This window comes from Temnothorax nylanderi, unplaced genomic scaffold (assembly GCF_030848795.1).
Source record: "Temnothorax nylanderi isolate EJ_2023f unplaced genomic scaffold, tnyl_v1.0 TNYL_tig0055_pilon, whole genome shotgun sequence".
Classification (NCBI taxonomy): domain Eukaryota; kingdom Metazoa; phylum Arthropoda; class Insecta; order Hymenoptera; family Formicidae; genus Temnothorax; species Temnothorax nylanderi.
Genome location: NW_027249117.1, coordinates 889,914 through 901,098, shown reverse-complemented (window position 1 = coordinate 901,098; position 11,185 = coordinate 889,914). Strand labels below are relative to the sequence as shown.

The 11,185-nt window shown below is 37.2% G+C and overlaps 2 protein-coding genes across 2 annotated transcripts; both read left to right on the top strand.

Annotated features, from left to right (window-relative positions):
- The first annotated feature begins 3,443 nt into the window (after positions 1-3,443).
- Positions 3,444-8,153, top strand: Tbc1d15-17 (TBC1 domain family member 15/17). The gene is made up of 10 exons (XM_071707029.1): positions 3,444-3,625; positions 4,365-4,457; positions 4,545-5,043; positions 5,517-5,687; positions 5,963-6,057; positions 6,188-6,386; positions 6,475-6,692; positions 6,776-7,090; positions 7,165-7,428; positions 7,901-8,153. The coding sequence occupies exons 1-10, from the start codon at positions 3,521-3,523 to the stop codon at positions 8,036-8,038; spliced, it is 2,097 nt and encodes a 698-aa protein (XP_071563130.1). The 5' UTR covers positions 3,444-3,520; the 3' UTR covers positions 8,039-8,153.
- A 611-nt stretch (positions 8,154-8,764) lies between these two features.
- Positions 8,765-9,803, top strand: LOC139772951 (uncharacterized). Its single transcript, XM_071707028.1, has 2 exons — positions 8,765-9,122; positions 9,205-9,803. Exons 1-2 carry the CDS (start codon positions 8,893-8,895, stop codon positions 9,707-9,709), a joined length of 735 nt encoding a protein of 244 aa, XP_071563129.1. The 5' UTR covers positions 8,765-8,892; the 3' UTR covers positions 9,710-9,803.
- The last annotated feature ends 1,382 nt before the right edge of the window (positions 9,804-11,185 follow it).

Sequence of the window (11,185 nt, the reverse complement as noted above, 5' to 3'; positions counted from 1 at the left end):
ACTTATGAGTAGGTATGTACAGATCTAAAATGAGAGATGAAAGACTGTGAAAGAGATGAAAAGCTATTTATCAATTCTTTTAACGGAAAATGACATTAGAAGAGCTGTTACTCATAAAGAAACCATAAGAGAATATGTATAGTTTTCATGAATATTGCTTATAAACACATTTTATTCAAATTGTATAGATATTTATTAATGTTCAAATGTTAGCTGTTATTTTTTAGATAGAACAGAACATTATAATATCAAAATAACGAGAAAATAATTTAATCATGATAGAAAAGTTAGTATTTATAGTAAATTTTTTTGTCATTTTTTGACGCCGTTGTAATTTTCTATTCTGCTCGAAAAAGGAGCCCCCTAAAATAGTATTAGCATCAGGCCCCGAAAAGTCAGCATCCGCCCCTCTAGTTGGCGTTCAAAAAATGTATCGATATAGTCGGTAGTCGATAAATGTTAAAACATTCTTTGATTATCTCCGGGGGTCCCTGGAGCTTCATACTTCATAGATAATCATGAAAATATATAGGGTCCAAGTGTCGATGGTTTGTTTTAATCTTATCAATATTGAGGCGCGCACAAATCAACAATAGAACCTTTCTTATTTTTTATCTTTCGACAGTTTTAGCTTCTGAGTTCATCGCTCAAGAGACCGAGGCTTGTCGTTCCTATAAAATATAGGCAATAGCGTCAGCTGTTTATTTGCGCGACTATCTGTACACATGATGCGCAACGGATTGCAATAGCGCAGGCGTCGAGAAGCAATTTCCGCGTAACTTTAACTTCAATCGCGTGCGCGTGATCTTCTCTCTGTCGATTGATCTGTCTCGAGTCTCGAGACAGATCTCGAGAGTCTCTGTGAAGAGAAGCACTCGCGAAAATGTAGAGACGCGAAATTTATCGCTAATCACCCCGAGATGCGCACTTTGCCGTGCTCAATAATGCACGGCGCGTTGCGCCCGAGTTTTAACCCGTCCGTTTAGGGCATCGGGACTGTCGGTAGAACACCGCGGGACGTTCCGCACCGCCAGACTCCAGAGATGTGCATTATTCGAAATAGATGCATTTGTGAAATGGAAAAATACAAAATGTAAAATGCCTAATTTTGTATTTCGCATTTAAAATACATTTCTTCAAAAACTATTTTACATTTCCATTTACTTAAATGGTTTTCATTATTCATTTTCTATTTCAAATGCATTTTTCTTGCAAACTAAAAATTAATCGCGATATCAATAACACTGTTTAACAAAAAAAGTGCACGCCAAGAATAATCATTTCTCGTAGTTTTTTTAAACGCTGAATACTACGGTCCCATTTACTAAATTGCTCTATCCCTTCACAATTTTGAGAAATTTACAGTTAAAATTGCAAAAAAGGACTATTTTAATGTATTTTGTCATTATAACTATATACGATATTTGACGTTGAAGAAGTTTTATTGCAATCAAAATTAAGTATGTAGTTAGGTCTTTCAACCCTTAAAAGGAATTTGTTGTGTCGATTATGACTAAAAAGATATTGATGATTAACATAGAGTCTGTTGCGTCAAAGTTGCGATTATTGATGGGACCTATGAAATATTTTATTTTATACTATTCAAATACGAATCTGATGTTAAAATTGATAAATTCAATATGGCGAAATTAAAAATGGTCGAATTTTTACTTTTAATATTCACCATATTGGCTTCGTAAAACCCTTAAGGACGTTCTCCGGTCTTTATACTAGAGAAAATCGATTTTCTTTAGATTTTCTTGAAACTGTGAATATACGTTAATTTAGGTGTGCTTTATGCGTGGTATAAATTTCAGTACCTCTTCCGGTATAAAAAATCAAGATACTGAGCCTCAAAGTTTCAATTTTTACCAAAAAAAATTTTTTAATTTAATTTTTTTTTAATTTTGGCATTTTTTCCTTATAGAACTCGACGAGAGGAGCAACTTTGGTCCTTTTGACCAACCTCGTATCTCTTACCGTTTGGCCTGGAAACCTTTTCATTAGTAAAAGTTGAAACTTTGAGGCTCAGTATCTTTATTTTTTATACCGGAAGAGGTACTGAAATTTATACCACGCATAAATTAACGTATATTCACAGTTTCAAGAAAATCTAAAGAAAATCGATTTTCTCTAGTATAAGGACCGGAGAACGTCCTTAAGTTTGAATAACATAATAAAAAAATATTTCATAAATACTTATTAATGGCTATGTAAGATGCAACTTGTTCTTCTTAAAGTATCCACTTCTAAAGCAAAATGTAATTTTAAAAGAATAATTAAATGTCTGTAAACAAAATGTCTGAAAACAATGTAGGTAAACATTTTTTGCAATCCCATATGTGAATGTTTATGTAATTCAATTTTTGTAATTTAAGTTTAGGTATATTAAAAGAAAAAGAATTTAAGTATAAGAAATATAACAATAAAAAATATAAATAATAAACAATAATAATAAGTGAAACCTATAGGACCCGCGTTGATATACAATTAAAATTAGAGAGAAAAATGCCATTTACGATCCGCACTGGATAAATAATAAAAAAATAATAAATATAAAAACATAAATATTTAAAAAAACCATTTTTATTTTAAAAACCATTATAAAAATGACTATTTTCCATTTCCTATTTTAAATGGTTGTCTAAAAAGCATTTTGTATTCTGTATTTTTAAATGGAAAGATTTCAACTATTTTTCTTTCTATTTCAAATGGGTTTGGACACCCATTTTGCACATCTCTGCGCACCGCAAACACGCGATCGAAGTACATCCATTTGAAGTACTCGCGGGCGTTTCTACGCATCCACAAACCACGCACTTTAAACGTTCTTCTCGTCAAGAAGAACTTCTCAATCCGATTAAACGAAACCGGTTTGCAATGAGATCTCTCCAATTTACGGATCAATTTGCATTAGAAACTGCGACGATATCAGAGCTTCTATAACGTCGTATATTCGACGTCTGTACTCTCTAAATCTCAAACAGTGGTTTCGTCACTAATATATTAGACTTATTAGAGTGATTGCGATAGTCACTCCACTCACTCCAAAAGAGAAGGTTATCACTCCAATTTGAGTGCCGGCACTTATAAAAGGTAGGAGTGATTTTTTTCATTCAAATTTTTAGAGCGGCTACCCTACCGGGAATTTATATATATATATATATATATATAAATTATAAAAAAAATTCTTTTTTTAATTCTCCTTGCTATCCGGATACACACGTGGGAATGTTCGGGAATGTTCTCTGTCACGTTCGCCGCTCGCCCCAAGAAGCTGAGGATCCGGAGTTTCAACTCGGTGAAAAGCATCCGGTCCCTCTCGCGGCGCGCTCGTTACTTTAATTCGCGAGGCAACGCGGGATCAAAGCCGCGCAATAAACGGCGGGCCGGGCGGACGGCGTTATCGTCCGCGAACGAGCGAGGCGACGGGTGCCTCGGACGCGCGCGCGCGCGCGATAGAGAGAGAGAGAGAGACGGCGAAGGAGGGGATGAGCGGGACGGAGGGTACAGTGCCGCGATGTGGGACAGTTGCGATGAGAGCGAGTGCAGGGAGCTGAATTCGACGAGGACGACGGCTGATCGCGCGAGGCCCGAGATGTTCGAGCCCACGGAGCAGGGAAAGGTGAGCGCGGGGACGCCCCGTTTCTTCCTCCCGACGTGTCGCGGGTGGACGTGGACGGCGCGTACTTACGCCGGGCTGTGCTCGTAACGTGTTCACGTTCCGCGCGTGCGATCGCACGGGATGACACGTTCGCCGAGAGTGCACCCGCCCGCGTGTATGTACACCCGTGTGCGAAACCGTCGCGCGATTCGACGGCGGGCGCGGAATTTCGACGTTCCGCGTCCTCGACCGATCGACCGTGACCGCGAACGCCCGGCGTTCGATCCGATCGACGGTCTCGCTCTCCGAGCGTTTTTTTTCTGTTTGGCCGGAGAGGTTAGGTTCGCAACTCGACTCTCGGCACCTCGCGAACGATCGACGCGTGGGTGATTCTTGCTCCACGTCGAAATTAAGAATACAATTTGCATTTGATATTTTGTTATTTGCTTATAAATAGTATCTATAATTCACTGTTGGCCATTATCTTTGATTACATCAGCAGCAGCACTCGCGTTAATGTTAAGAACTTCCGAACCTGCAGTTCTACATTTCAGAGATGTACCCAGTTCTGCTACCCAAGCAGAACAAAGAGTCATAATGAGATCAAAGTGACGTTAAAATAGCGTTTAAGTGATTTTTAAGTGATGAATAAAGTCCTGATGACGTCATCCTGATGATGTCATTATGAGTTTTATGTTCTACCTGGGTAGCTATTACTTCTTGCAAATCCTTGATTTATCATTAATTCTGTTGATACCAGGATCTCTGCATCCATACGGGCGTTGTACTTCGTGGAGCGAATGCCAGAGAAGACGAGGTTCACAGTTCAGGAACGCTCAATATCGTGGAATATGTAAGATTCTGTTATTACAGTTAATGTTATGTAAACATGTATGTACACAAACCTGTCATAAGAAGCTTGTTTATTTTTGCATCGCAGAGTTTCGGCAAATGCATAGAATGGAAGCCTGTAGAAGATTCCGTGGTATCGGAGTGGCAAGATCAAGATCCAGAATGGTCCTTAGTGGATACGCATACGAGAAGGACTCGCACGAATTCGGAAGGTCCGGACTCCGGACGTACGAGAACCGTTAAAATATTGTTCTCCGACTTGAAGTCGTTTCGAGTGAATCACGGTGGACAGCAGCTCATATTTATGCAGAGGGATGGTACCACCTACGTTGCCTTCTTTCAGCTGGCTAATGCTGAAAGTTTTGTTAATTCGCTGAAGGGATTTATTAAATTTGTAAAATCACGCTCGGACAAGAATTTATATCTGGTGATGGACGAAGTTGAGACTGTATTGAAGAAATCCTTCGCCGAGTTGGATCTGTTTCAAGAGAACGCTTCTGATTATGTGTGGAAGTTTGTGAAAAACTTACATAATCGTCCCTATGAAACAACGCTGGAGGCATTCAGCAAACTCGCAGATATCTGGTGTAAGAGGATAGATTAGTAATCTGTAATGAATACATCTGAAGGATCAAAGTCCACTTTTTGTCGAAATTGATCTGATCATGCTATCGTGTGACATTTTCAAAGAACTTTCACAGTTCTTATCTGTTTTGATCGAGAACAGTTACAATTCATTGGAAATAAGGCCGAAAGATGTGCTGCGCTGGGAGAAAACGATCATAGTCCACACGTTTGTGTGATAGAACCATTAAAGTCCAGCATACAATGTAAACACTAGGTAAACACTACGCATTCCGATATTTGCACTGTCGGTACTATTTTCAAGATATAAGATATCTGATATCTTGAAACTTAAAATTGTATTTTTCTCGAAATTACTCTGGATGGACATTGATCGTTCTTCTCCTGTATCCTTCAGCAGTAATAAATAGATCCTAATTTTCATTACATCGGTAAACATAAATAGTTTTATATACGTATATTACTAATGTTACAGTGTATAAAGAGCCAGTAAAGCGACCAGTTGAAGAAGCAGTCGCCGATTTATTAAATCAGTCTCTTACGATCGATCATCATCCGCATGTATCTGTGTCTATAGGATCTGGAGAAGAGTACGAAGTGATTGGAGTTGGAGTGGACCTACCTCTGCGACCACCATGTCCGCGTGGTAATAATACATTATTGTATACATTCAAAAATTCAGATATCACTATATTATAGGATGTTTGCTTATAACATTTTCAATTGTGTATATATGGAGGAGTAAAAACCATAAGCAATTTATATATTGCAATTTATATATTGTATAGTTTGCATCTATGCACACGAGTCAATATCTTAAAAAATTTGACTTACACCACTATTGGTTTTTACCCCTCCATATATATATATATATATATATATATATATGTTATGCTTAAATAAAAATTATAAATCTGTTAGGTGCGCCATTGACACAAGAACAGTGGGAGAAATGTAAAGATCGACAAGGAAGAATCACTAATCCTGAAGCTGTCAAAGAAATTATCTTTCGAGGGGTATGTGTCTAAATATTTTTTCATCAATGATATAAGTTGGAGGGATACCCGTTCTTTTCTCGTGTGAATGATATAAGTATTCTATATGGTGAAAACATAATTTTATGATATATTTATGATAATTTATTAGGGTATTTGTCCATCATTGCGTTTTGAAGTATGGAAATTTTTATTGAATTATTACCCATGGAAATCGACGCATAACGAAAGATTAGAACTTAAGAGGAAAAAGACTGACGAGTATTTCACGATGAAATTACAATGGCGTACATTCACGACCGCGCAAGAGAGTCGGTTTTCTGATTATAGAGAACGAAAAAGTTTGATAGGTAAAGTAGTAAAATTGTTATTTTTATAGGACTAGTTATGTGCTTTTATGTTTTGAATTAAAAATTGAATTTCTTAATGTTATTTCAGAAAAGGATGTTAACAGAACAGATAGAACACATCCTTATTATGCGGGGGATAATAATCCACACTTGGAGCAATTATACGACATACTCATGACCTACGTGATGTACAATTTCGATTTAGGATATGTTCAGGGTATGAGCGATCTTCTTAGCCCTATCTTGTTTTTAATGGATAATGAAGTAGATGCGTTTTGGTGTTTTGTTGGATTCATGGATAAAGTGGTAAGAGTGATGTTCTCTACATACATACGTAGTATAATACGCACTACGTATACCTGCAAGTAACTTTTATTATTTTAAAACAGAGCACTAATTTTGAAATGGATCAGAAAGGTATGAAAGCACAATTGTGTCAATTGTACACGTTATTATGCACTACGGAACCGCAATTAGCGTACTATCTGAATAGACACGATTCTGGCAACATGTTCTTTTGCTTTCGATGGTTGTTGGTATTATTCAAGCGGGAATTTAGCGCAATCGACATATTGAAATTATGGGAGATCCTATGGACCGATCTACCCTGTAAAAACTTTCATTTGCTTATATGTGCAGCTATTTTGGACACAGAGAAGAATATTTTAATAGAGAACAATTACGGATTTACGGAAATTTTGAAGGTAACTCAAAGCATTTTCCCGATATAATCGCGAATTTGTCGAGATCTATCCTGTTGTAATGTTACTGTTTACAGCACATAAACGACTTGTCACTTCATATCGAGTTGCCTTGGACAGTCTCTAAGGCAGAAGGTATTTACTATCAGCTGATGTCCGTGGAACATCAGATTCCTGATGATGTTCGTGTAATTATCGGATTGGAGCCATTGCATAAATCGTCATCAACGAATGGAAGCGATGACGAAGCGTCCAGTAATAATGTCCGAGCTAATGGTCCTCGTAGCAATTCGAGAAGAAATAGTTCAGGCAGCGCCAATGTTAAATTAGGAGATGACGAGGTATCGTTTGAACGCGGATTGAACATGTCGTATATGTGAGGTCAGGACTGGACCTTTATAATCATTCACTAACAGAAAACTGATTGAGAGTCTACGCGAACGGAGGATAATATATCTGTTGCAATCTTTACATCTGCAAACGGGAGTCTCACATATTATCTTATAGTTTGAAAGTAGCTAATCTTATATTTTAAACATATTATTGACAATAATTTCCACGCAGCTTTCAACGAAATTAAATCGATGCTTCGAGGCATAAACGATAGGAAGCATGTTCCTAAACGTATATCGATCAGATTTCTTTTAATTGGATGGTAGATGCAATTCTTTTGCTTTAAACGTTGTGATTGATTGATTGTGATCGAGATTGAAATTCTAAACTGTAGAATGTGAATGTAATCGATAAGTTTCGAGAAGTAACTAATTGTAGTGTTGAATTTTGAGATATTTATAACACTTACTGCGTGTACAGAGAAAAAATGGAAGGGAAGAAACAGATTATAATCGCTGCTCGTGCAAGAGCCGTGCAGATATTTTAGCGCGAAAAAGAACCCGCGACGATTGTGATGCGCGAAAACATAACAAAGACGACATCCTCAGACCTCGATAAGTGTTATATACGCGTAACTTTCACCTAAGTTACAGTCTCTTTTCTAGATTTGTATAAAGCTTGACGATATTACTGTACATTTCTAATAAAAATCACCTATTTAATCTTTCATATACTCCTGATGTGTTGTTTTCTCCCTCTTGTAGTCATTCTGTCTAGTGTCTATAAAATAATTTAAAGGACGGGAAAATTAGTAAGAAATACACTAACAAATAAATATCAACTGACGTTGATAAATGTGTATAACACATAATATAAATATTGATATTATCAGGCGGGGTTTTTCTGCGCTTAATAATTTGGTGAATTTTATATCTTGCTTTAAATTATGCGCTGACTAGTATTTTGTTTTGAAAAGCAATTTTATATCAAAGCTGGAAATATATTGAATTAAATTGGTAATTTTATATTACTAATAAGTATCACTTGCTATTTTTCGCAATAAATTAAATTATTTAAGTATGATGCTTATATAGAAGCTTCAAAATTACAATTTGGAAGGACCAAAATCAATGGTCGATTTGTTATAACGACGATAGTCAATCGAGTTGATTAAAGTCTTAATTGTGATCACTTATTGTTAATTGATAAAAAAAAATACATCGAGATCCATGATAGAATAAAAAATATCGAAATATTAATTTGTTAAAAAATATATTTTTTCGATATTTTATCGCTGATTTATTCATTTATAATATAAAAATATTTATATATTGCTCCAAAAGTTCCATCGCTTCGCGGTGGATGTCATGGCGTTTGTGTACGGTTCGCGCATTGGAATGTAAACAATGACGTACTTATGGCTGTCAGGTATACTCAGCTGATTTTTCGTAACAAAGAAAATTCGACCGAGCATGGAATTTGCCGTCAAAACGAAACGGCACGGGAAGCAGAGAAGGAAGCGACGCTTGAAGCAACGGCGGATGCGCGAGCGGATCAAGTGTGAGGTTAGGGTTAGGTCCGAAAGGCATTGGAAGGTCTTCCCCGAGTATGTCACCGATGCACGCGAGACGCTAGCGACGGGCACGATGCAGGCCGACGCTTTCTGGAAGAATTACGCGGTGGCCCAGGAATGGCAGAAACGGTGAGTTCACAAGTGAAATAGACGTCGAAGAGAAGGTCGAAGAGAATCGTCGATCCTCAAAAGGCACCTTGCCGATTTGCAGACACAGCATAACCTGGTGGAGATCGCGTTGCGTCGCCCTCGAGCACGAGAACAAACTGCTGCGCGACCGAGTGAGACTCTTAGCTCGGCATCGCGGCTATTGTGACACTCGGCAAGACGGTTATCACGCGGGGGGTAACGGCGAGGGCAACAATGACGACGACACGCGGGACGAGAACCACGCGGAACTCGGGACGGATAATGAGGACCTGGAGTTCAATGTGACCGAGGACATGTTGAACTTCTTTGAGACGAGCGAGAGGCATAAGCGAGAGATGCGGCAACAGGACGGATTTAACAGGGCCGCGCACGAGGAGAATTCGGAGGAAACGCCCTTCGTCGGCGCCGCCGAGAAGGCCCGGGTGAGAAACAAGGAGGCAGAGCTGCTGTACGGCGACGCCGGATCCAAGGTATTGGCGATGGAAACCGCTCTGCAGAGTACGGTGGAGCGATACGAAGATACAGCGAATCCACAATACTGGCCCAACATTCCTCTCAAACCTTAGGACAATTTAGTTAATCTAGTGCGCTCTGACAGTTAATGTTTACTAAGAATATTTTGAAAATAAACTTCCAAACTCTTTTTTATATAAATCGTAATACAGCATTACCGAAGCGTCAATTGCCTCCTCTTTCGCGATTGCATTCCAATGTCTCACACCATTTCACACTTCCAACTCCAACATTTCTCCGTTAGTGCAAAGAACAACCGTTAGAGAGTGCCACCTTAATGTTTCTGCGTCTCTTGTTTGTCGTTATGTAGCTGTAGATGGAATTACATAGCATTATATTGAGGCTCATCTCGATAAGATATTTAACTTTTCTTATCTTTTCTATTTCGATAATATATAATATATACATATGTATATATACTTCACCAAATAATTAAGAAATCAAGAAAAATTGTCTTAAAAAATAAGCAAATTTTAAAACTATAACTTTGTTTTAAAAAATGGGAATCTAAATCTAAAAAAAAATATATATATATGTATCAAAGCTTTAAGGACGTTCTCCGGCTCCAGTCGTGCTCAACTTGTATTCGTGCTTAAAAAGATGTTTATATACAAAATATTACATATAATAACATCTAAAAAATAAGAAGTTAACTTCACGCGAGAGAACTCATGCGGCGTTGCCAAGTAACTGACGCCTCTTCTCTTCTGTCACTCTGAACCGAGCGAAAAATTCATCAAATCGCGTACTTTACACAAGTATTTCTCGAAAACGAGTACCGCAAGGGTATTGACACTTAATTGCATATTATTTCTATTTTTATGGAGCATTATACATATACTAATTTTTCAAAAACATTTAGAGAAAACTTTTTTCACAATTCATTATAATGTCTCTTTTACAATAGCTCGGAATAGGAATTACATGTTAAAAGTTGAAACTTTGAAACTCAGTATCTCGATTTTTAATACCGCAAGAGGTATTGAAATTTATACTATCGCATAAAGCACACCTAAATTAACGTATATTCACAGTTTCAAAAAAATCTAGAAAAAATCGATTTTCCGGAGAACGACCTTAAATCTACTTTTGAATGGTCGCAGCTGTTTTTCACTTTCTTCAATTATGATAATTTTAACATACAGAAAACTACGAGCTCGACGAAATAAGAAATTCTTGTCACTTTGTAGGCGTGTCATGTACACGAAAAGGACCTAAACAAATTTTTTTAGCTTTTTATGTTGAAACCTGAAGTTTTTCCCTGTAAGTCCTTTTTTTAAGATTTTAATTTCATTTTTTTCTTATCAAATTATCCAGAAATGGAGAAAAAATGGGCAGTTTGACTTTGATTGTTCATAACTCCGTTAAAAATCATCGTCCAACAATTCCAGAAATGGTATGGCTGATTTTTTAAAAACTTGTGGACATGTTACAAATAGATGAAGATAACGTAAAAAATTCGCGATTTTTTTTTCATTTAAACCTCGGAAAAAATTATGTAAGGTAATTAAAAAAAATTTATCTAGAAT